The sequence below is a fragment of the Erpetoichthys calabaricus genome, chromosome 17 (genome assembly GCF_900747795.2).
Source record: "Erpetoichthys calabaricus chromosome 17, fErpCal1.3, whole genome shotgun sequence".
Classification (NCBI taxonomy): domain Eukaryota; kingdom Metazoa; phylum Chordata; class Cladistia; order Polypteriformes; family Polypteridae; genus Erpetoichthys; species Erpetoichthys calabaricus.
The window spans coordinates 99192962-99219328 of record NC_041410.2 but is presented as its reverse complement, the minus strand read 5'-3'; the positions used below and the strand labels follow the sequence as shown (position 1 = coordinate 99219328).

The following is a 26367-nucleotide window of genomic DNA, read 5'->3' as shown; positions in this document are numbered from 1 at the left end:
ATGTCTTCATTGGTTTTCATTAATTTCACAATGCATGTACCGTCTGTCTTTGGATGAGGGTTACTCCATAAGTATCTGCACTTTTGTCATCATTTGCTGTGGATTGGCTTTCCAGTGTTGCTCATGTAGACACCCAGTGGGTCTGTGGCCACAGTGGTCAGGTATCCACCTTGATCAGACAGCTTCTTTTCTTGTTTCATGGAGTAAGCCTGACCACTCTGCTCTCTGTTTGCACCAAAGAAGAGCCATAAGTCATCATCTGCTTCTTATGGGCTGAAGGTGTACCAGGAGCTGAAGTCCACAGAAGGCTTTCTGGCAATACGTAGACAGAGCTTTACCACAGTGGAGTGTTCATGAATGAACTGAGATGTTCAGAAAAGGTTGAACAAGGGTCAGCTTGAAGAGAGAGTGGGATGTCAGTCCATGTCCACTATCAACAACTACACTGAGCAAGTCACAAATACGTAGCTTGAGTCTAACAAACTGACGAGTGACCATCAGTGAAGAGGCAAATCATCTGCATATGACATTGATCACAACAGGCTTGGCTTTTATAGTCTGAGAGGAGCAGAAGAGCAATCATGTAACCACCTGTGAACACTTATTGGCAGTGAAGATTATGCATTTTGGAGGGAATCGTCACCAGAGATGAAACATGGATCATCAGCTTGAACTGGAGAGTAAGCATCAAAGTATGGAATGGAAACATCTGCGTGTGCATGTGATAAGTGTCTTTCAAAAGGGCCGAGGGGCAAGGTCCTGGCAGAAACAAAGCTACTGTTTTACATTACGTTCTTGGGCAGGTCTTCTGCTGGCCACCCTGAACACTTGTGTCATCCTCGTCCATCTTTTTCTCTTCTTCGTGTTTTAGCTGGAGTACCTGATGAAAGGCTCACCCCACAACATCAGGACGGCATAGACAGTGCTCATCACTGCTACTCTCCTCTCAGGTTCGCAGTGGCCACGTGGAGATGAGCCGCTGGGTGTTGAGGACACAAGCGTTTTCCACAGCCACCCTGCAGAAACCTGTTGCTGGGGCTCCTTGGCCTGGTGAGAGCTTCTTACTCGTGTCGATCATCGTTGTCAGCAGTAAGCTCTCAATACTTTATGCTTTCGAAAAGCGTCACATCAGATTAGAGAACTGGGTGTTGGCCTTCATGAAGTCATTTGTCCCACTGGGTGGACTGAACTTCAGCAGAAGGTTTGACGTCAGAGCCTTAAATATAAGAAAACATCTGGTATTCCTGTTTATTTTATTCCAACTGTTTTTGTTTTTAATTTTTTTTTTTGCTTATAAGAAACACAGATCGTCTAAAACAGGGGTGTCAGATTTGATCTTGGGGGGCCACAGTGGCTGCTTTAGTAATTAGTGGCCAATCACTGCTGATAATGGAGCGCACATCTTTTGTCTTATTTGTATTTGATTTGCATTTTAGGATTCAACCAGCACGTGCTCTGGGGGTCTCTAATTCGATTACTGGCGGTCCTCCATTTTCACTCCGATCCAGTGTTAGTTCCTGCTATTAATGATGCCCGTGTTTTCTTACTGCCCTCATTCTGTCGCGCCAGCCACGGCTGCTGGTGCCCTTCTTCATGAGAGCTCCTTCCAGCTGTCGTGTGGCTGTGACTGGCTCCATATTTCTCAAAGCTTCACGTGTTTCTCTTGAGATGTTTCACGATGGATTCAACTTAGCTGGCCACCCAGCAGCTTACTTTGCCTTGTTAATTGTTGTTTGGCTGCTGGACACAATGAAGGATTCTAAAATTTTCAAAAGCAGGTCACATAAACAAACAAACCTCAAAGATGGTGGTGGCATTAACAGCAGTAAACGCGGCTCTCCAGGTTTGGAGTTTTAAAGCGTCCCCGTAGTTCCTTCAGCAGGCCTGACCACTTGACCCCACCCCCACCCCGCCATTGTCCACTGCTGTCGTCTTTGACAGAACACTAAGCTCCTACCTTAGTGAGCAGAAGTACATCGATAAAGTCTGTCGTTTTGCCCTTCTTGGGGTTCAGCTGTCCACTTGAGCTGAGCTGCAGCAGCTGCACCTTCCGGTGCTCGACGATGTTGGAGGTGAAATTGTGAACAAAGTCACAAAGCTCCTGAAAGCGGCGGCCATCCCGTGTGTGCCGGTAGATGAAGTCGAAGTGATACAGGAGCGTGTATTCTCGTTTGACTACCAGGTCACTCAGCTCGTAGATGGCCGTGATGTACTCGCTTGGCCTCCTGGACAGGAAAGAACACAAACATTGGGCACCTTCTGGCTCGACGCTCACTTGGCCATAAAAAGGCAAACTTCAATCTGAACGCCGGCCACATGGTCTCTGTCGGCCGTAACATTTCAGAATCATCCATTTTCTAACCCGCTTATTTCAGGATTCAAGGCTGGATGAAACCTAAACCCCCAAAAACCCTTCTTAGAGAATTGAGAGAGTTGATCCGACTCTTAATGATGCAGTGTGCTGATGCCTAGTCGTCTAATGAGGTGTGTGTGGCATTTCTCACTTTCGATTTCAGCACATTCTGGGTGTGTGTGCACAGGGGGCCTTCTGACCTTCATTGTCCTTGGGGACAGAGGGTCATCTTCGGGCATTTTGATACCATTTGATGAAACGACGAGTATTTGTGTATCGGGACGATTGGTCAAATGGTCCCTGTGTGCACACCCACCCAGAATGCCCTGATGTTAAATCTGACCTCCGTCAGGATCAGAGTCTAAGGCCAGCCACATCTACACTACTGCATTGGAGGTCAAGTCAGACTTAATGACTCCAGCTGCTGATCACGTCACCTTGGGGACATCAGATCACATAACGAGGAATTGCAGGGGGTGCCAGATGACACAACTGCTTCATGACTTTTCAGTGCAGTTTCAAACTTCCAAAATATGGTATGCCGCCCGCCTGTGCCAGCATCTGTGCAAACATGTTCCTGGTATGGCAAGTTCAGCCGCAGTGGCACCCAGCTGATTTCCACTCTATGGTGGTACAACAACAGTAAGACCCCAGTTTGTGAAGCCCAAAACACCTGCTGTCTGTCGGGCCACATAGTATGCACTGTGCTTCTGGCTGTCAAATGTCACCTGCACAAGAGCCACGTCTTGTGCACCTCGACTCACTTTACCCATTCAACTCCTTCATACTACACATGGAAGAGCGTTGATTTATCTGCAGGACTTGCACCAGGACAGAATCTCTCAGTTTCATCCTTGGATGAATGGCAAATGTTTAATGAAATAGCAAAGTGCATTTGTGCAGACCAATATAGCGCCTTCAGGACCCCCCTACCCCCTAGTCCAGTGCTAGTCGGTCAGTTCCTGCTTGTTCTACGGCTGGGGCCAATGGGGGTCTAAACCCCTGCATGCAGAGGTTGGATCTGATCGGGTAAGTCGTGTTTGTGCCCAAAAGTTCTGACTTGTGAAGCTTCCCCATAAAGTTTATTATTTTTTAAATTTAAATAAAACGCCATGGCTCCAATGACAATCTGCTTGATATTTAACACCATGTACGTTAGACGTTACTAATAGCTGCTCTCCAGTACACAAAAATAACGAAAGAAAACTACAAAGTGATTAACACAACAACAATTAAGTAACAAAGTAAATCAATAACACGAACAACATGAATGACTTAAAAAAAAAAAAAGGACATAAATAAAAACAACCAAAAAAGAGCCCCCCACAGATATGTGACAGATGGCAGTGGTGGCGGCAAGCGCATGAGCTTCACCCTGTATGATGGTGAGCTGGCGATCTTGTGGCACAGCAAACACAATGCAGCACAAGAATGTGAGTGACCATCGCCTACCATGGACATCACCACCTTGTATTGACTGGCATGGCAGACGATTCTGCGGCTCAGAGGAACCAACAGCCTCAGGCCCACCCTCCAGCTTGTGGCAGTGGGGCTTCTTGTGTGAAAGTCGCATGTTCTTCGCACGGTCGTTTCCATTCTCTTCTTGTCTTGTGTGCGTATTTGTGGCGCAGGCCCTCCACAGCATAAACGTAGCTTCAGAAAACTGAGAGACGCTCACCGAGACCCTCACACTGGGCTTTGTAGTCTCAAGGGTGGTTTAGGGTATCGGCTACAATTCAGTGAAACAGTGTTGACTGTGACAAGTCCTGCTTTGGTCGGTTTCAAAGATCTGAAGCTACCAAAATAAGAACAACAATAAGCAAATCATAACGAGATGTCATGGATCTCATGGCTACTACTGCGGGTTCTTTCATCAGCGTCACTTCATAAAATGGACAGATTAAAAAAGCAAAAAAAAAAACCACAAATGAGGACCTATCAACAGAATGTCAAAGAGGACTCCACCACAACGCAGGACTACGAGATATCTAGACGTCAGCATCACATATCTGACACCAAAGCAAAGCGCACAGTCATACTGTGATCCATCGTGATGAAGATGACTCATCCAAAAGTAGAGCGGCGTTCACACACGCTCAAAACATCAAGCAAAGGGCTGAGCCTTCGAGCAAAAATATAAAAATATGGCAGAAACAAACCACGAGGGTCACAGGGCGACCCTGCAAAAGGCTGGCAGCCCCTCAGACCTTCATTACGCCTGTCAAAGAAAACTGGAAAACGTGCATTTTGACAGCTTAACTAAGTTTGGCATTAAATTACTGCGGTGAGTCCTCTACTTCCTGAACCAGAGCAGCACCCCTCACTGGAGGCTGAAGCTCTGTGCCCCCTCGCCGGACCCCTCACGTCTACTTACTCCTGGCAATTACTGTCGTAGCTGAAGGTGCACTTGAGGAGGCTGTCAAAGGTCATCAGGCTCAGCTGCTCAAACATCTCCAACGACTCCTTTCCCTCATCCAGCAGGCGACACCACTTTCTCTGGTTAAAAAACAGGAAGGGGCACTAAATGTGAACTTGGGGGACTCAACTTATTGTCCTTTTAGGCAAATGCATTTTATATTAAAAACAATGTTCACAACTTGAGGAGTAAACATCTAAAACGCTGCCAGACAACTCGGTGCGCCCCCTGCAGGACACTCACGTGCATGACGTCTGTCGACTTATTGAAGATGTGAACATAGTGCTTGAGGATGTCAAAATGGAAAGCAGGAGTCAGCAGCCGGCGATGCCACGTCCATCGGTCCCCAATGCTCAGTAACAAGCCGTCTCCTTAAAAGTAAGAAGATAAGAAGAGCCATCAGGTGGGTTAGAGGCGGACATCACAAAGGAATCTATGAGAAGAAAGAAAAAGCACAGGTTATACGTATCCAAAATGAGAACATTGACGGGCAATCAAAGTCTTAACTTGCAACAAAAATTACACTGCCATTGACACACACACCCAGTACCCGGTGTTGGTTCAGTTACACCACTGGTTCTTCTCATCGACTGCTCACTAGCCTTACATCCCATGGACAGAAGTCGTCCCCGAGGGGCGAAGTGAGAAAAGCAGCTGTGCAGAATGCCGGGCTCTTCTGTTATCCTGTTTTCCTTTCTAAGGCCGCAAAGTGTGGTGGATGTCCAGAACAGAAGGCCCGCTGGGTGCCAGTCTTAGTGTGTGCCACCTTCACCACCCTCTGCAGTGCCCTGTAGCCCTGGGCTGAGCAGGCAATCCAGCAGGATGCACTGGACTGGTGATGATGGACTGCACTGGTCACCTGTAGACGTTCATGAGAGCTGATGGAGAGACGTCCGAGGAAGCAGAGGTGTATGTACAATAAGAGAAGTGACAAAGGCGTTTCATGGGTCAGAACAAACTACAGTTAAACTAAAACATGGATTCCCTGTGGTGTACCCGAACACAACACTGTCTTGGATACCTCAAAGTGCAGATTTTAAACTGTTTAAATGATTTCTTTTCATGAGACCAAGCCTGGCAGGGACATCGCTCAGATGACCATCGTGCCGTCCTCTAGTCCCGCGTCTCCGACACAGAAGTCCAGTTAGCATCTCGTTCGACACTGAAGTCCAATTCCACTCGAGTTCGTTAAAGCTAACAGTAGAACTTGTGCCCTACATCGACTCTGCTTCTTGTGACGGATTTCTCCTACATACAAACATCGTAACACACACACAGGACTCACCGAGCCACGGGCGCAGAAATCCATAGAAAATTTCATCTTTCACAGAAATGGAGGCTGTGGGGAAAAAAAATAAAAATGGGTGTCTTTGATAAACATCTTCGTCTACGTTTGCAGTTCTTTTGTGGGCACCATGCCCTCCAGTTATGCTGTGGTGAGCCCTTCCAGTGCTCGACTAGAGAACACAGAGGACGTCTTCAATCAGAACTGAAGGTGGGTGCGTTTCCCTCATTCCTACATCCTTCAACCCTGAGTGACTTTTTTGGAATTTTCATGTCCTTGTCACATACCTGGGGCCAGCAGCGCTGGTTTGATGAAGTCGGGATGGAAAAGACGCACGAGTGCCTGGAAAGGGCCGAACCACCAGGAGCAGACGTGCACATATCTCCCGACTAACTCGTCCACTTTCTGAAATCCTTCCTCATTGTTTTTCATCTGAACAAGAACACAAAAAGAGCATAAGATGTGGAGGACGCTTATAAAGTTCGGCATTCTCCGACTTACGAGTGACGATTCACAGCATGGCTGTTATATGGTTATCTATAAACGTATCGCCACATCTCTGCCTCCACAGCATGGCTTCACAAACACTTGTAGCCTTCAGTCAGTTTCTGTTAGAATCTCAAACACTTGTTACTTATGCATCAGCTCTTTAAATTTTCTGATTATTCAAACTCCACTAAAACACAACTACAAAGAGGGCACCACATGTGTGACAGGACAAGCGAAGCAGCAGCTCAAGCCGCACTTTGTTTTGTTTCACTGATGCTGAGGTTTGATTACGGCCACACAGCACATCGTTGGCATATTCATTTCAGATGTCCGCCACCATCCTCGTGTCACGTGACGCGTGTGCGGATTCAGGCTGAAAAAATAAAAACAACAAATGGCCTGCAGCTTCAAGACAGGCCTGAGGCCTAAATATCACCAGAAGGGAGAGGGGAACTGACAGACGCCTGGCCCACCGTGCTGTCAATAACCGTTTATTAATCCACAAACAATCCAAAGATCTCAACCATTGTCAAAAGTAACAGTGCAGAAGTGTCCGAATCAAAGAATGAAATGCTATAAAAGAAAAGTAAAAAATAATTAAAGAAACAAAACCAAAATACCCAGGAATATCACCACAGAAAAAAAAGAAAATCAGCAAAATCAAGTCCAGAGTCCAAAAGACAGAACCTGAAATGGAAAAATCCAAACAAGAACGTCCCAAAGATCAAGCTGGAAACCACAAAGAATTTTAATGAAAAGAACAGGAGACGAGACGCAGTCAAGAAATGGAGCCGAGGTCGTGGCCAGAATCGCTCACTGATTAGACAGGAGGTTCAAAAAGTCCAAAAGAATCAAAGGCTGAAAACCAAAAAAGAGAAATCGCCCACCCACACGGTTCCTGTCATAATCCAAAGATTCTAAAGAGATGTGCACGTCTGCCGGGTGTTGTTAAATGTAATGAATGCGATGGGCCTGTAAGTTAGCAACGGCCTTCTCTTGCACCATTTTATCTGATTGCTCTCAGACGAAGGAAGTCCTTGTAGTGTGGACTGCAATTCCCAGCAGCCCCAGGGGCACAGCACTATTGGGCAGCTTTGGCTGTTGCCTTGGTGACTGCCAGGAGAAAGACGATGAGGTGCTGCATTTCAAAGGGAGCCATAAGAAGCTGGCAGGCTCGTCATGGCGATCGTTGAGTGTTGGTCATCGGTTTTGGGTTACAATTACCCATAAACCCATCCGACTGCAGTTTTCACTGGCTCGTGTCAGTGCCAGTCAATCCATTAGTTAACAAATGTGGCTATCTAGGACGCTGACACCCCATGGGTGCCGTTTATTAAAGTTAAGGGGCATGCGCTCTGGACAGTGAGGGGAGCCATTTTGATAAGTCGAGGCCCGTACAACGGACAATGACGGAGAAGATCCTAGAGGTGCCACAGTACTACAAGTGCTCAAAGAACACAGAGGGGTGCCGCTTAAGCAACTCAAGTGGTCCTCTCCCCGTACCTTTCCGTTACACTTGTCAGTGGGGGGGCATCATTTTGATAAGTCAAGGGGTGCACACAGCGGACACCGAGGGGATTCCCTGACCCCACCCAGTCCTTATATTACTGAAAACATGCTGTGAACATCGAGGGATATCTCAAGCGGGGTGTGCTCCAGACTATTCTGCCCACCCCGTAGACTCCGAGGGGTGCTATATTGGTAACTAAAGGGGCGCATATCCCCAACTCTAGGATGTACCCCATAGGGGCTTTGACCAGTGGCTGCTTGTTCGTGTGCTTTTGTTTGACTTGGACTCATCATCTTTCCACAACAATAACTAAGCAAAGAGAAGGACATTTTCAGAAGCAGCACCACATGTCTGTAAGGATTTCCGGTGACATTTAAATGAGTGAATGTGGAACTGGCAGTTCCTGTTGCCCAAAAGATGAAAAAAAAAAGAGGAACTGCTGCACCATCAGTGAAGATAAGAAATCTTAGAAGACATCTCGCCGTGCCACAGAAATTGAACAGGTGCATGCGCAATTCCACCGAGATATCGAGAAGCACACAAACACGCGGCGCTGGCCGCACCCAGAGAGACACGCACAGAGAGGAGGTTTGCATTTCATTTTGAAGCCTTCCTTAGCGGCTATTTGACTGAGGCAGCAGGTACAAGATGGGGGAGATCTTAAAAAACAGGAATCACAACTTTAGTGTACAGTGCCTGCATCAGGGCAGTCCAAGGGGACATTCTAGAAAGGTCTACCAAAGACGCCACTAGACTGAGAAAACCAGAACAGCGTGCACGGCCTCAGAGGCCACCGGTTCAAACAATCAGACATGTCCTCGCTGCGCTCGTGTCCGCCCCAACATGGCCTTTATGTCGTTGGAGCGTCAAAGCCTTTTGAATCGCGAGGACGTCTTGAGAGGAGTGTGGCTTCGTTTGCTCTCCTCTGTGTTCTTACTAATTTCATGGATTCATTGGACTTTATTGTGTCGTTGGCCTTTGTGGTTTCCCTTCCTACCCAAACTCTTCATTTGCCTCCTTCCTCTCCCTCTGCCCCCTTGTTTGTCTTTCTTTAGGGTCTTCGCTTTTGAACATTTGCTTTGTTTTGTGACCTCTGCTTTGATCCTTTAGCTTTTTAAAGAGATGTCTTAAGCACTGACCTTCTTCTCTTACTTTGCACCCTGCTGAGATGTCGGTGCTCTTCTTCCTCTTTGCTGTAACTTCTTTTTATTTGTGGTTTAACTTCTCAAACTTTTCTTTCTTTATCCCTTTTTTCTTCTTCCTCTCGTTTTATTTACACTTTCTAATTTTTTTTTTGTGCATTTCTGTCGGCGCCGTCTATTCACTTTAGCTCGGGACCCCCAGAAGAGTTTTAGATCACTGATGTCAAAAAAAATGAAAAATGAATAAATCGAAGAAACTCACAGCTGTGGGCTAATTAACACATCACCCTCTTCAATTTTTCTGATAAAAATGGAGTATTCTGTGCACGGGACAGGTAACTGAATCTTTACGTTAACTAGGGGGCTCCGCCCCCTGCTTGCTTCGCTCGCCAACCCCTGGTGTTGGGAAATGACAAAGAGCGTGATGTATGAATGAGATATAGAATAGTGTGAAGGTGTAGATGATGCAGATAGAAAGCAAACAATAAAGTGTGTGGCACAGTGTAAAGGTTTATTGGAAAATTTCTTTGTACACGCCGTTTAAGTGTAAAAGGTAATTCCAGGTCAGAACTTGTAAGGTCAATGAAGATGGTCATTGTCGTGATCAGAGTCAAGTTTGTCAGAGCTTAGAAAGAGTTGTGTCTCTCCAGGAAGTGACTTGGGTATTTATGTTTTCCACATTAATATTTTTTGGACATAATATAGTGTATTGTGTTAAAAGGGGCATTTGGTCTAATGAGATTGCTTCTCTGTAACTAAGTCGACGCAGATAAAGGCTTGAGGAATTGTAATAATATCTGGGTGAAGTCCATCTGTATTGGTGAGTGTACCATCTCTCAGTTGTAATAACCAATTGTTATATTCTGGATCTGGACATCGCATGTTTTGTACTAACTGTATCTTTTGAAAGCAATGCCAATTGTCTGCGTATTTTAAGGTGCACTGAACAATAGCTGAGCGCATGGAATGTGGAACAATAGCTAAGCACTGTCTATAATCTCCTAATAAAAGTACCTTTCCTCCAAAGGGAATATTATTATTCATCAACGTTTGTAGAAGTTTATGAATGGTGTTGAGTAAGTGACTGGATGACATTGTACATTCATCAATAATTAACAGTTTTGCAAGACGGATGTCACATGCAGTGCTACTGTTTCTGTTCATAGTGGATAGCGATTTGTAGGATGTAATGCAGTTCATAAAGTTTTCACTTTCAGGTACATCGTCAGTTAGAAGCTTCTGTAGATATTCAGGATATGAATGTAAAGGAGGCAGGCTAATCTGACCCATTTGAGAACAACGTGTAAATTCATTACTTGTATTGCTAGTTGTTTCTTCAGGGAAGTTAAGTGAATGACAATGATTGCAAATGACATTCATTAATCCCAATGAATTTTCCTGAATAGTGGACTCATTATTGAACGCGTTGTCAGCTAACGCAAGCATTTAGCAGGTGTCTGTCGTTGATGTCTGTGACGTGTATGTTTTGCTTGTGCCGTTTGAGAGGCACGTCGTTGTATGTCCAGTATTTGGGACGTGTTGTTTTGGAGCTGTAATCGATTTGCCTGTGCTGTGTGAGAAGCCAGTTTACGGCGTGCATTGTTTGTATTGAGCCTTGCCCGTTTTTGTATGTCGGTCAGTTGAGCTTTCTCTTTTTGGAGCCTTGCCTGCTTGTTTTCCGGCATTTGAGATGCGCGGTGTAGACGTCTGCGTTTATTTATTTTGTCCCCTCGCTGCCGTTTCTGCATGTCTGAGACGGGAGGTGTTTTGTTTTGAAGCCGTGCCTGTTTTGATGCAGCACTGTGAGACGCGCGCTGCATGCATCTACGTTCAGTGTGTCTGTCCATTTGGGTTCGTTTCTGTAACTGTGTTAGTTGAGCTTTGCGTTTTTGGAGCCGAGACATTTTTTCTTCTAGAAATATGGATAAGTAATAAGGAGGATCGCACTCACTGTTAATATGGAGCCTTTTCTTCGGTTGAACGGTTAATAGTGCCTCATTGTAATGAGATCTACCTATGCTGCATAGTGTGAACGTGTTGAGATGACGTATGTTTAATACGGACGGTTCATTTAGAAATGGGGCTTTGTGTGTCATTTGTTATTTATGTTACTGTGGTCGTGGGTCTGAATCGTCGTTTTTGTGTACGTTTCGTGTGCTATGTCCGTAGTCTGTCCCGTTTCGTGTCCAATGGGCTTTGTGTGATGCTCGCGGCTTCTTTTTTTTTGTGTGCTAGGGGCTTGTTGAATCCTCCTCTTTGTGTGTCCCGTTTCGTGTGTAATGGGTTTTGTGCTCCTTTTTTCTGTGGTCTGACTCCTTTTTTCTGTGCGTGACGCCTCATTTCTTATTTTACGTTGCATTCCATCCGGTTCCCATTGCTTGCGGGGGGGGATTTGTGGGGCGCCTGCGCAGTACGTCTTTTGCGTCCACGGCCCATTGCCGGATGTCCCTGCGTCCATCCGGTTTAGCATTCTCGGTTAGTAATGTGGATTCTTCGTCAGTTCGTCACAGTCTGTAACCGCTTTGTCTTTGATGCGCCTGCCTTTTCGATGTTGTAAGGAGCATTGAGTTGGGACCGACGCGGGTGTAATGACGGCGTCACGCAATGAACCAGTAAGTGCGCTCGTCTGCTGGCCTGAATCTGACCGTTTATTAACTCCGTGCTCGCTAGTGATTGAGCCGTCAGCCTCACTTGTAAGTGTTATGATGTACATCGTTTTATGAGCTGCACAGCCACCGAGTCACGAGGAGTGACAAGAAGACGCAGGGTTCCTTTAAACTGACGCTGACGCAGAGTCCGTGTCTCATCCGCATACCCCCAAGTCGGCCCTCTTCAAACCAGAGGGGCAGCACATCGGACCACAGACCAAGACAGAGAGCCCCCCGGTCGCCTGCTATTGGGTCATATTGTTTTACCAACACTCGGTGTGCACGTTACCCATAATGCATCAGTGAAGGTGTAACCTTCTGTCCTGCCTGTCCTGGTACTCGGTCTAATGGCCTGGGGGTAGGGATGTGAAAGAAAGGGGGACGTGTTGAAGGACAGGAACAGTCCACCGGTGACCGTGTGTGAAGAGTGCGGGATTTGGGACGTTCTGTTTTGGTCTGCGCAGTAAAGAGCATGAAATGGAAAACGGGGTCACCATAGGAGCGACTAAAGGGTCACGAACTCAGAAAGAAAACCTGCAGCCCCCCAAGATGTGAGCCACTTTGAGACTTTCTGTGCTTCTTATGCACAAAAAATAAATGTAGTTAAGCTTTCAACAAAATAGTAAGAAGTTCAGAATACTTGAGGACGCCTTCACATGAAGCCTTCAACTACCACAAGCTGCCATTAAACCTTCTCCTGAAGTTCTCTCCTATGACATCACGGAGGCCGACATCCCACTTCTCTAATCTGACACCACGCATTTCTTGGAAAGCTTGACGTATGAAGAGCTCACTGATGACAGTGACAACAGACACGAGCGGGAAAGTCTCACCAGGCCGAGGTGCCCCAGCACGAAGTTTCTGCACGGTGGCTGTGGAAAGCACTTGAGGCGCTGGGCGTTGAGGACATATCTCCACAGGGCTGTTGTGAACTTGAAGCAGGCCTTCAGGATCAGAGTGGAGAGGAGCAGGAGAGCAACGGTGACCAGCAGCGTCCGTACCGTCCCGACGTCGTGGGGTGAGCCCCCCACCAGGAACTCCAGAGGGTTGTTCATGCTAAAACAAGAAGAAGAGATAAGGATGAGGATGACAAGAGGTGTTCAGGGTGGTTAGCAGAAGACCACCTAAGTAATGTCACATAACACAGCAGATTGCTTCATGCTCGGACCAACGAGGGGGAGGGAGGGGGGGGGGAGCTGGGTTGAATGGCCTTTTAACACACCAGTGTGGTGACTCCTGGACTCTTCTGATGCCAAAGTGGGTGGGAGACGCTGCAATGTTGTCAGAAATCAGCAAACCCTGTGACTTGTCTTACTAAAGGCGCTCCTCCAACACCAGGCTGGCATTTCTCATTTCTTTGAACGTTTTCATGTTTAAGTCTTGTGAACATGAGCCCCACGTCTGGTGGAGGTCCTCTCTAAGGTCTATTGAAGGTTCACTGCACTTGCTTGTGTGAAGCCCACCTCAGCACCTTTCACACCAATATGTCTGCGTGTTTTAAGAGCCCCACCCCCTACAGATCTCAAGACCTGCCTCCCCCCACATTCATTGGGTAGGGGACCTGTCTTCAGTTCTCAAGTACATGTGGAGGGGCTTGTTGACCACTTTCATTGTCTGAAGGTTTTACTTTAACATTCATTTATCAGACGAGGCCCTCGCTTCACACACTGTGAGCCTGTGACTGGAGGACTTGACGTGGTGACGGCGGTGGTCTTCTCATGGACTTTTTATAATGTTGTCTGCTGTGGTCCAGTGAGCTGGACAGCTGGTCGCCATTGACCCCCATCCTATCAGAATTGTTATCTCTGCTCAACACAAAAATGTGAGCGGCCGTCATTACACACCGCAAACCAAATGGATCATTTTGGGGTGCTGTATTCCTTTAAGTGGGCTACTCCTTCAGTCGGACCACTTTAAAAAATAAAAACGGAGAACCATAAAGAACAATGAGCAGTAAAGGACGACGTTATCTCAGCAGCGTTAGGGCCAAGCACTGGAATCACAAGGAGCCTGCATTTCCAGGTTAATTTATTTGCTTAGCAGATGCTTTTATCCAAAGTAATTTACTAAAGAGGTCAACATCAGTTGGGGGGACAGTTTGGGAACAAGTGTGACATGACAGGGTGACGAGATGGACCACTCAGAACAAAATGCAGGGGAGTTACAATTCCCAGATTTACAAAACTTGACAGACCCACCAAACGAGGGGGTCTTCAAATGCTTTTTAAACACATTGAGGGAGTCAGAACTCCAAATGGAGGTGGACAACTCATTTCACAAAGAGAGTCTGGACTGAGATGTGATACCAAAGTAAGGTGGCATTGCCAGACCCGCTCATCAGCAGAGGACCACACGGGTGTCTCCATTCAGTATGTGTAGGTGTTGAGCCATCGACTACTCTGTATGTGCGCGTCACGGATTTGAACTTAATGTGTGCTGCCACTGGAACTTCAACTCTTTATTATAATGTTGATTTTGTAAGTGTGATACGGGGCCTCCCTGTGTGGGGCTTGTGATGGACTGCTGGCATCTTGTCCAGGGTTTATTCCTGCCTCGTGCCCAATGCTACCTGGAATAGGCTCCAGTGACCCCTTCAGGATTTAATAGGTTAGAAAATGATGTGACGTTTTTACTGACGCTCAGTACAAATACAACAGTAATGAAAATGAATTCAAGCCAAGGTAACTAATGACACCCACTGCAGCGCCAGTCCTCCCACCCAAAACAAGGACCTGAAATAGAAAAAGCCCAGACAAGAGACCGACAAACGACAAGAAAAAGAAAGAAAGAAAATCACAACTACTGCGACTGCCGCATTCTCGATACTAGGGAGACTCCGCTAGGCTGGATGGGCGTGGTCAGGTGTAGTGGAGTGTAACGTCATACGACAAGGTGTGCGCTGAGTGACACGGGGTGGGCGGGGCTCCTCGTATACTCGCTGTGTTCTGTACGCCGTGCGCTGATGAAGACATAAACGACATCATTAGATGCCAGTAGGATTAAAGAAAAATGGTCACACGCTATAATATTAAAGCTTCCTCATTTAGCAGGATTCGGACATCTGCCAGCACCCGTGTCCCGCAGCAAGGGCTACTCGCAATTTTGGGGACAAATGATAAGCTGACTCTGAAAGTTCGGAGTAAGGTAAAGAGAAAGGATTTCTAGAAATTTACAGAGCGAAGGAGACCCGGGAGATGTCAAGTGAGAGGCTGACTTTAGCTTTATGTCCTCTGAATTGTAATCGCGATGGACCTTCACGGCACCTGCTAACGGAGTACATGCATGAGAAACAACTGCAGCTCCACCAACCCAAGTGTAAAGTCTGCGAAGTGCGAACAGTCCCCGGAAACAAACAAGGATGGCGAACATGTTAAAGAAAGAAGGAAAGAAAAACAAATCAATATCAATAAATTTTAAAAAATAGTTAAAAGTAAGAAGAACTGTAAGGGAAAATTTCCACCCATCCATCTCTCGGCTGTAACAACCGCTAACGCCAAATACAAGGCTCAGGAGCTAGAGCCGATCCTGGCAGCTTTGACCACAAGCAGGAACTAACCCTGGACAAAGTGCTAATGTTCCTTCGATGATAAAAGATGAACTGAGCCGGTGTTTTTAATCTGTTAAGCCCCTCTTTCGACAGATAAAATAGGTTTAAAGTGTCTTAATTAATTAATTTCCCCCGAGTGTATTCCTCAAGCCCTCCGCTCATGTCATCCACCCAAAGCTCCCACGGATGACTGGGAGTAGTCACCTGTCCACCTTTTATTCTGGTCAGGGTGGACTGAGCCATCATTTAAAGTTGAGAAGCACTTACTGTCGTAATGACGGATGTCACTTGATTCTGTGACGAGAAGCATCCGGCAAGCATAGCGAAGAGACGACTTGCCCCGTGCCAGCCTGTGCCAGCACTTACCCGCTCAGACACTTACCTGCTTTACGTGCTTCGTCTACGCCTCGGGCCGTGATGTGTGTGGGTGTGAGAGTGTGAGGTGAGTGTGCGCTACGGTCGCCTTCCTCACACACACTGCCTTGCCTCAGTGCGCCTGCTCGGCTTCTGCCTCAGCCAACCCCTAAATGAGGAAGCGCGCCGACCGTCCGCTAGCACCCCCACCCACCCACCCACGCCCCCGCACGCGCCGTCCGTGCCGTTGTAGGTGAAGGAAGAAGACCACTCGGGGGCTGTTGGTCAGCAGTGCGGGACAGATTTTAGATCGGGGGGCCCAATTCTCCCCTTTAGTCTGTCCGCTACTCGTCCTATACGGTCAATCGACTGGAGAGGCGGACATTCACGGAGCGGACACGCCGCTTCTCTGCAGGGCGGCTCTTCAGCTGCTTTGTAATGCCCTGCATATGGTTTTAATATGGCGAGCCTTACTTTTGTATTTTCCTCCCTCTCTGTAACAAACAAAATGCTCCTTTAGTTTTATGAGCGCGTTTACCATAAGAGGCACAACATGAAGTGAAGTCGGGCTGCTTAACTGAAGAACGGCCGTGCCAAGGTGCGAGCAGCGTTTGCATTTTCAACCCTAACTGTGTCATCATCAGGCTTGCGCAACTTCATGGCTTCGTTCTGGCCGGCGCGGTGGCGCAGTTGTAACAAGGAGACCGGGGTCGAAATCTCCGGTGCTGGCGTGTACTTCCAGTGTCCACAGTCTAAAGACATGCTGGTTACGTGGACGGGATTGGCTACAAACTGGCCTCCGTGTGTCCACCCTGGCATAGACTAGCGCCCTCTCCTGGTGCTTCACCTGCTCTGTGCCCGATTTGGCTGGGATGGGCGTCAGCGTCCCTCCAACTGTGTTTAGGGTACAGCGGGTGGAGAAGATGGATGGATGGATGGATGGTCTGACTGGCAAGGTGGAAGTCAATGAGGCGGAACAAAGTACCGGGGCCATTATGAACGAAAGAGGCTAAGATGCTGGGACTGATAAAGGAAGACGCCAGATAGATAGATAGATAGATAGATAGATAGATAGATAGATAGATAGATAGATAGATAGATAGATAGATAGATAGATAGATAGATAGATAGATATTAAAGACACTGTATGATGAGATCAATACGACTAGGGGTTATTGTGTATAACAGTGTACTTTATATACTATATAGTGCCTTTTTACCTACCTAAACTAACTTTTGTCAAACCTGCTTAACTGAATTTAAGAACAAGGAGTGGATGGTTGGGAGAATTTGAGACCCCTCACCACAAACAGAGCTTCATTTATACATCTCTGACTGCCTCTCCATCTATGATATAGCGCCTTTCATATCTTTCCACCCTCATACGACACTTTATAACATGATTTTTTTTTACAGTGTGTGTGTGTAATGCGACTTGTGGGTGCAAACAAGTCACACTTTAGTGGCAAACTGACAGCCCCCTTAAATCAGCACACTGATGACAGAAAAAAATTCCACACATTCCAAGACCACCAAGAAAACGCGTGGAATGAACACTGCGCACAATTAAACGAGCTTTTCCGTCATAACCGTGTGCTGAGTCCCCCGTTACGCTGGGAGCTTCTGACCGAGCTGCAGCGCCACCATTACATACACGACCACCAGGGGCCCGAAGTGGCTTACAGAGAAGAGCGCACTGCATTTAAAAGAGACAATTAGAAAGCAGCCGTCAGTTAAACACACAACACGCGAATGCGCCCATCATGGAGCCCGCTGACCCTCTTATTGGGAGCTTTGGCGGTCACCGCGGGCATATCGCGTTAATGGCCGGCGCGGCACTGCCATCCGTCCACCAGCAGATGGCGCTGATGTGCTCAAGTTAAAGGCGTCAGAAAGCCGACTGAGCGTCCAGCGGAGCGTTAATTGCAGCCCGCCGTGCCTGTGAGTTCAGTCAAGTATCGCATCAACAACACCTTCGTATTACACGGTGGTCAAGATTAGAGTTGTGTGAGGGCTACTCGTCAGAGCAGACCCCGCTTTGTCACCCTAACGATGAGCTCAAATGTCACTTCTCATCGTTCCATTTCACAGTATGTGACGTCGTCTATGCGTCTGCAGCGCTTTTCCTCCATCTGGATTGTCCTTGGACCCCCCCAGTGTCACCTCCAAATATTTACTCAGGTACAAGCTGAACTTTTCAGGTGAGCCCCTTGAGGTGACCCAGTGGTTGATGTTTTGAGACACAACTTAAAGGGGTCTGAGTTTGTACATCTCAGTATTCTGGAGCGGCCTCACTAACACCACGGATGAGGTCCAGGACTTCTATGCAATGCGATTTAGCACTTCACCCATTGAACACGGACTGGAAATTTAATAATGTCGTTAAGACGCCTGCTGTCATTGTTACGTTTGCATAGCGCCTTTCACATCCATTTATCCATCTCTCTATTATATAGCGCCTTTCCTGTACCAGCCATCAAAGCTTGAAAATGACGTTTATCGTGCCATTAGCTCACTCGAGTATGAATTTCCCCGGACCCCCTGTACACGTGACAATGAGGACCCTATTTACAGTTTCCTTGGACATCCAGCTCACAAACAGTTCATTCGGCAGCCCTTGTCCAGTCTGCACACAACCCCCCCCCCCCCCCCCCCCCATATGATACAAGTGACGTTTCATTCCGGACTTGATCACTGCCCTGCCCTTTTTGCGCATGCGTTCACCCAATTGCTCTCAGGTGTGTCCTCGTCAGCTGTGACAGCACGACTGTCGTGTCACTGGACTTGGAGGCGAGCGCACTTGGCCAGTAAATGTGACTTCTCGTCACAAAGCCCAAACGGCTGGTGTGCAGTACCGCGAATGAACAGCAGATGGCAGAATTGTGTTTGTTCGCCTGCTAATCCACTGCGGGGCTCTTTGGTTTTTTTTTTTCCTTCGTTTCTTTATTTTTAAGTGCGTGTTAAGCCTCTTATTTAGAATTTATTTTTATTCTTTTGCCACATTTTGTCTTGTGTTGCCAGTACGCCTGCTGTGATGCTTTTGACATTGACCTCCCGCCCTCGTCTCATCAAAGCAACTTGAACAGGATGTCACGCGAAGAGAATAAGTGACAAATACAGAGGACAGCGAGCAGCTTTTGTCATGTCAGCGTGCGACCAGCGGAAGGCGAAGCGTAAAGCAACTCCAGCGCTGCCAGGTGCATTTAAACCAAATGTCAGCTATGGAGTGTCCTTCAAATGACGATATGAATACTCGCAAGTGTAAAAAGGCCTCACGACGATCAGCAGAGCGATGTTTCCGTGTGACGCACCGGACGTCACCTCCTGCTAATACACACGACACTTAAGCACGTGAACTATTTGGTTCAGGTTTATAGCGCCCTAACATCGCATTACAAAGTGTGCCAATGACCACACACACACACACTTCTTACACGTACCCCTTACTTAAAACACACAAAGTCACTTCAGACCTAACGATGTGACAGGAGGTGACAAAGTGTGTCCATCGGCATCTTCATCGTCATCGGACAACGCAGGGGAGGTGAAGAACAACTCGGCCAACAAGAAGCCACAGGCGGGTACGGGGAGATGGAGCCCACCACAGCAGCAGCGGGCACAAGGCAGGAGCCAGCCCTGGAAGTGCCACTATCACTCTTACTGCCATGCTCACTTTCTGAATCTCAGAATGAACCACAAGGCGCTATATAACTGACAGATAATACAAACACACGGTAGTCGATGATCAAACTCCCCACCATGGGCCCCTGAGGAAGAAGCCCCTCACTGAGGCCGGCGCTCGTTTCCCCCGCCACGTCCTCCTGTGTAAAACGCTTCGGAAGCCCCTTGCATTGTCAGGTATTTCCTGACACTGGACCTTAACTGCCATTTGACGGTGACAGTGCCAGCTGCTACGCGTCTCTCTGCACATCTGCTCACATCCTTACTTACACAGCGAGCCGCCACGCCGTCCCAACTTCGACTCTTCTCCGCCTGCTTTGACAAATCAGCATCCACTCACTCATGACGGCCACTGCTGCCAGGATCCCAAGCTCGCCTCTCAATGCCAAGAACTGGCAGGCATCTCGTGGCCACTGCAGGACGACTGAAGTGCGGGACTCGAGGCAGGGGACCCTGAGTAAGTGGCCATAAGGACAGTGCGGCTCTTCAGGGGGATGAAGGGCAGCTCCGCTCATGGCTTGTGAATGTCGATCATCTTCGGTCTTTGGATGTCCTAGTCCTCTCCTGTCAGATCAGTTCTAAAAAGCTGCCCGGTTTGGCTCCTTTATTTTTCATCTCTTGCTTTTTAAACTGCTATTTTAGGATAACGGGCTATCGATCAGGTAGACCCCAGTTTGAGATGCTCAGGGTCTGCACAGAGAAGACCCGCCACCTTTCCTGTTCACCTTCTACACCTCGGACTAGAAACGTGACAGCAGGTCATGTCACTTGGAAGTCACTGATGGTTTGGCACCAGTGGGGTGCATTGAGACAGAGGAGCGCAGTCAGGGGACGGCCACACCTGAGAGTCTCCATGCCAGGCCGAGTACTCGAGGGCCGCCATCTGTAGCCTGGTCTCATAACACAAAGGGACTGGACAAGGAAGGACAGAGCAGACACTCCTAATTGGTGACCGCATTCCTTCAATGTGACATCCTTTATGCCTCCTACAGCCCTGCAATGGCCAGTGCGGTGGGCTGGCTGGTGACATCACGTCAAAAACGGTCCACCAAATCAACAAGCCACAGGCTCAGTTGTGGGACACCTTATGGACCTGCTGGAGGTAGCGGTGGAATGAGGACAAAGCTGAGTAGACAAGGGTGGACATCACCGCAGCTATGAAGGACACGCGTCTGCTGGCGCGTCATAGAGATGATGTGCCTTTATAGTGCCTTACGGCAGTGGCTCACTGTGACATCATCACAAAGTCCGACATTAGCTTCTTGTTTTTTGTAATCCGTGTGCATGTTGGGGGTTTGTTGGTGTTCTCTGCACTGAGATTTTTATATTTGTGGATCTTTCCTAAAAGTTACATTTTCCGCCGGGACAAATAAAGTGCTACGTACTTAACCCTTTGCTGACTGGCTCACCTGCCAGACGGTTGCTAATATTTGGCCGCTGCCTGTCACTTTGTCCCAGCGGTGTGTTCTTGTGTCCATTCAGTGAAGTGTGGGCACCTTGTTGTGGTGACTCCTGATGGTGAAGACTCGCGTGACAAAAAAAATCCTATTAGTGTCTCATTGGCACTTTATGTCCGACCTTCATTTGTGTTTGCTGGCCCCCCGTCCAGGTTTGGGTCGATGCAGGGGTGGGCGTTGAAGCCCCACATTTGCTTACCATTGGTGCTTTCACTCTTTAACAATAAAGGTTCCAAAGCTGTGCCCATCGAAGCCCATGTGGGTGAAGGGACGTCACTCCTCATTGGTCATAGCGGGTAGCTGGTCTAACATGGTCTAACCCCCCCGTCTCAGAGTCTGTAGTGTGTGCCCCTTCTTTAAATACCACTGACTTGAATGGCATGTGCCCCTTGGTGGACGGAGTGTGCACACTTTTACGTTCACAAACTGTGCCCAGCGGGTAGCGAAGCCCACTCGGTATCATCAGAGTTCACGACTGGAGGGGTCAGGAGTGCACACCCCTTAGTGTCCCTCAGATGACCACCTACTGTGTGTCACCCAATTGACTGACCTGCTCTCCTCCATCAGAGTGATCCTCCTTTTGATCCCAAGAGAGCCGCCCACGTGAAGTTTCCAGACAGACCCCCTTATTAATTTAGAATCCTAACAAGTTTGATAAATAACCGCAGAGAGAGGAGGTCAGACTTCTAAATCCTCAAAGTGTCCCTGACATTGAGGGCCCTTGCTGGTAACTCAGGCTAAGTTCGCATCTTCTTGACTTCCTAGTGTCCTGTTAGGTCGCCTGCCAGACTTGGAGGATTTCTGGCTTATCCAGCTTTCCAAAGTCCAAGGAACCAACGTCGGATGCCTGAGAGAACCCACTGACTGGAATAAGCGCATAGAGACCTCCAGCAGCAGACCCCCCCGCTATGGCTGCTCCTCTTCTCGAACAAGCAAGGCAGCCTCGATGGATCCAAATGTTTCTCTGCGACATTTCGTTGTGTGTGTTTGCCGTTTGGAGGGCGCGGGGCGTTTGTCCAGCACACCCCGTTTGTGGCTGCGGACGCACGAGGGTCTTTCTGCGCGTTGATGCCCCCCCCGCCCGCTTGTTTATGGGAGTTGTCGCTTTACGTGCGCGTGTCTTATGGGATCACAAGGCTGTGAGTGTGTGTCGGATATTAACAGCCGCCTCCATGAGCGCGCGCGCGCGCACGTGTGTGTGTGTGTGTGTCTGTGTGCGCGCGCGCGCGTGTGCCAGCCTACCCCGTTAAACGGTAACACAAAACGCACTTAACTCGGAGGCAGCGAAGAGCGCACTACATCTCCCAGAAGCCCCCGACAAACTTCGCCTCTTTAAAAAAAAAAAAAAAAGTTTTGGGAAAGAATCCCTGGAATTCGTTTCCTGTGAAATTCCTGGCAAAGCCATGGAGGAGGCTGCGGCCGCGACACAGCGCACTCGTCAAGCAGCGAGCGGGCATGGGGAGACAGCGGGGCTCGGGGTGACTCTCTGAGGCTCCAGGCGGCGCCATGGCAGAGCCTCTCCTGCGGAGGACCCTCTCGAGGCTGCGAGGCAAAGAGAAGTGCCGGAGGAAGACGGAGCCCAAGGCAGGAGGTACGGAGGGGACGGGCTGAGAGGCGATGCTGCGCTGCGCTGCTCTGCGCTTCGCTACGCGCTTGGAAACTGTCACTCCCGTTAGCTCGGGGGACGCCGCTGTCCCCGTTAGAAGAGCGCCGGACGTCACGCTGCTGCAGCTGCAGAACAGATGACAACAGGGACGCCCAGTGGTCTGTCTCTCTGTCTCTCTCTCTTTCTTTTTTCCTTCTACTTCTGTCGCCCCCATAAAGCCCCCTTAGCTTTAGCATTGAGAACTTGACGGATCGGACAGGCAAAGAGCGACTTGAAAACCGTTATGTCCCATTGCTTTCCGCCGCTCGGTCAGCAGCCGTGCCTTCCTTCAGGATTACATAACTGTGCTCTGGTGCGCCAGGACCGTTAATCCGACTGGGAAGGGGGCTCCCTAGACGGGACTCTCCTCTGGGGTGCTGCTTTGTTGCTGGCCGCCCCCGTCTGTGATATCACCGGGTAGCCTGTGAGCGCCCCTGATGTCCTGACTCCGCTTTATCGGATAATCGGAAGCAAACGATTACACAACAAGCACAAAGAATACAAAGAGAAATGGCGATGTCGCTCAAGTGGCTCACGGTCACACCGGTGTGTCGTTCAAGTGGCCGCTTCCTTCGCTCTTCCTGTTGCTTCCAGCTGTTCGAGAAGCCCATCCGACATCTGGGCGGAAAGCATCGGCAGGAGATCTCAGGGGTAATTAGGGGGCAGTTTACGTGACAAACTTCATTTCAGTTCCCACCCGTTTAGAAGTCCGCACTCGGCTAAGTTAGTTTAGCACGTCAGCGAGTGCCGTGAAGTGTTTTATGTGGGCGTGCAAATCACAAAGAACTGAACTTAAAAGGCAGAAGGCAGCGCTCACCCGAGTAAACACTTCGTGCCGAGCGCTCCCTGGCAAGGCCACCGCGAGTGTCCCGCTCACGGAGTCCGAACGACACAAAGCAGCAGGGACCTCAAAGGTGTCACACGCAGCCCCGTCTGCTCCTCACATGGCGGCTCTGTTAGTAAACACCGGAGAGCCGCTGACGTGCACGATAGGGGGCGCAGTGGGGAGGCCCGGCAGGTGGGCGCCAATTCTGCCCGCTTGGCAGATCGGGGGGTGACTGAGCAAAGCGAAGCGGGAAGACGACCCCCCTAAACACGGGCTCGTGTGGACACCATGTGCGTGGTGGCGGTCACCTTCTGTAGATCAGAGACGTGCACGTGACTTGTATGTGGTCGGATAGAAGACCCTTCACAGAGCCCCCCCCCCCCCCCCAAGAGCAGTTCAAGGCAGCGCGTGTCTGGCAGATTGGGACAACTGTGAATAAACAAGGCAGACATGTGTACAGGTGAACGTGTGCGGAAAGAAATGATAAATAAATATAATGGGATACTGTACGTGGTGTTCCCGTCTCGGCCCCTACGACTGCTGGGATGGGCGCCTGCTGCCCCCCTCAATCTGCCCTGCGTGAGCAGCTTATGAAAGTGGATGGAAGTACGCGGTACATGTGACAATAGGGAGGCTAAACCCCCCAGAAACATCCCTGCGTACCGTAAATGTGCTCGATGAGGTGTGAGACCCCCGGACTGAGCCGAGCAAATAAACTCAACTACAGCATCGACATTCATAGGGCAGTGCGGAGTATTAGGTGGTCCTGGGGCTGAAGCAGAGGGGGACACCTACACGTACAGTACGCGGTGTACAGGACAGTGTGACCTACTGGACTGACGTCACGTCAACGCCGTCACAGTAATGACACGCGGAGGGACCGGGCGACCAGCACAGTACTGGAAATGAGCGTGTGAGCGACTGGCGGACGGCAGTGACAACATGTGGCACCTGAAGAGAATATGTGGGGACGGGACTTACGGTATCTGTGCGTGGACAGTTAGTATTATTATTATGTTGAGTGTGTCAAAACTATAAGAATGCTATTAAAGTATAATAGATAGGGTGTGTGTGTGTGTGTGAGATATACATGTACTGTATACGTGTGTGTGTGTGTGTACATATGTAGGTAGATAGATAGATACCCTAATGTAGGTAAAGATATACGTAATAACACACACACGTCTAAACAGTGTACTGTAATATTACTGTATACAGTACACGGTTTAGACGAGTGCGTGTGTGTGATTACGTATATCTTTACCTACATATGTACACACACACACACGTATACAGTACATGTATATCTCACACACACACACACACCTATAACTCTCCTGTATATTATAATGTGTTAAACAGTTCTGAGACTAAATCAACTACATTATAATATTTGATGCGTATTTCCAGTCAGAGTTTATAGCCAACATCTACAGAGTGTGTGTGACGGAGTAACTGTAAATGATATCTGTGTGCCTCTGATTACATACAGTATAGAGTGTGTGTGTTATAAAGTGATCAGACTGTACAATACATCACACCCCCCCCCCCCCCCCCCCGTGTTATTAATGTATGTAGATCATATAATAATATATATTCTTATTACTATTTGTGTGTGTGTGTGTGTAGATTGGTGTGTTTCCCATTATGGAGCCCCAGACTGAGGTGTGCAGTCACTGGACAGACGGCCAGACAGACAGACAGACCCCCGCACAGATCAGCCAGTGCTGTGAACAAAGCGTTTGTCCCCTCAGCATTCGTTTCAGAGACACGCGTGACGTTTGGGGTTTTGGTTTTGAGGACCCCCTGCTGTTCTGCTCAGGGGTACCAAAGGAGGCTGAGATGCTGACCTCAGCCAATTTTGGGGGGGGGGGGGGCGCCGATTCTCATTATCCATCCATCACATCCATCAACCCGCTATATCCTAACTAGAGGGTCACGGGGGTCTGCTGGAGCCAATCCCAGCCAGCACGGGGCACAAGGCAGGATTCTTCTTATTTCTTTGTCTTCGTATTTTGAGTTTCTCTCCAGTGCTTATCAGAGTGGACATCGCGGCTCGGCCCTCCGTCAGTGAGCTGCTCTCTCAGTGGCCGTCACCTTTTCAGCTGCCATTCTGACGCTTCTTAAAGTCCGTGTCACTGTCTGATGCCAATCGTCCACTGGACGTGACACGGCTGTCACTCTGCTCCTTTTCTCTTTTCTGTCTTTGTCATCATTGTGGTGTGTACTGGACACGAGTTGTGGCGTTTGTCACACTATAATAATATTTCTGTGTTTATTTATTGTCTGTTAAAACCCAAAGCTCCTGCTCTATGCCTTTCATTTCTTCTACCTGTAAGAGCCAAGACTCTCAAGTTAACGTGGTCAGTAAATCTAAGTGATGAACTTGAAGAGAACGTAACTCTTACAAAGATAAAGGACATCAGCTGCACCCCCTCTAAGTTAAGGCACATCAGTGGGGTGTCTGTCCTCCGTGTTAGCCTCGTGTGACACAACAGGACCCTCAGATTGAGTGTCAGTCTGGCTTTAAGGGCGAGGGGTCTGCGGACCGTCATGGCCGTTCTGTGCAGCGAGTGAGATGACAGAGGAGCCTGAAGAAACGTAACCCGGGTACCCTGAAGGCTCAGGCGCAAACCGCAGGCAAGACGTTCCTTGGCGTTGTGATCGACTTTGTGAATTGTTTGCTTTGAGTGTCACTAAAACGTTTAAAATGGAGACACTTGGACTGCCGAGTTTTGCTTTTGTCCAACTACTGCTGGGAGGCCATGCTGGTGGCAAACTCTTCAGAAACCCACAGAAGAGCGCAGCTGTCTGTCTGTCACGGGGGCCAGCACGTGTGCCCGTGTCTGTCTGTCATATAGCGCCTTTCACGGGGTCCCAAGTTACGGGGGCCAGCACGTGTGCCCGTGTCTGTCTGTCATATAGCGCCTTTCACGAGGTCCCAAGTTACGGGGGCCAGCGCGTGTGCCCGTGTCTGTCTGTCATATAGCGCCTTTCACAGGGTCCCAAGTTAC

General features: G+C 48.6%; 2 protein-coding genes across 5 annotated transcripts in view; one reads left to right on the top strand and one right to left on the bottom strand.

Moving 5' to 3' along the window:
* The window catches only part of LOC114667567 (cytochrome P450 4F3), a 66141-nt gene that overhangs the window by 9735 nt on the left and 30039 nt on the right, over window positions 1-26367 (bottom strand). Inside the window, exons 1-7 of one of the 3 annotated variants that reach the window (XM_028822916.2) lie at window positions 15773-15884; window positions 12677-12899; window positions 6342-6486; window positions 6055-6108; window positions 5013-5140; window positions 4728-4849; window positions 1958-2225 (exon numbers count right to left, since the gene is read on the bottom strand). In XM_028822916.2, the coding sequence (XP_028678749.1) occupies window positions 1958-2225; window positions 4728-4849; window positions 5013-5140; window positions 6055-6108; window positions 6342-6486; window positions 12677-12898 (939 nt within the window). In that variant the 5' untranslated portion in view covers window position 12899; window positions 15773-15884. Of the gene's footprint in view, window positions 1-1957; window positions 2226-4727; window positions 4850-5012; window positions 5141-6054; window positions 6109-6341; window positions 6487-12676; window positions 12900-15657; window positions 15679-15772; window positions 15885-26367 lie in introns of those variants that run through there. The other 2 variants (XM_051920547.1, XM_028822920.2) reach the window with 2 other exon arrangements.
* Window positions 22156-26367, top strand: part of LOC114667565 (rho GTPase-activating protein SYDE1) — a 39855-nt gene continuing 35643 nt past the window's right edge. For both annotated transcript variants that reach the window (XM_051920533.1, XM_028822913.2), the window contains exon 1: window positions 22156-22473. In XM_051920533.1, the coding sequence (XP_051776493.1) occupies window positions 22389-22473 (85 nt within the window). In that variant the 5' untranslated portion in view covers window positions 22156-22388. The remainder of the gene's footprint in view (window positions 22474-26367) is intronic.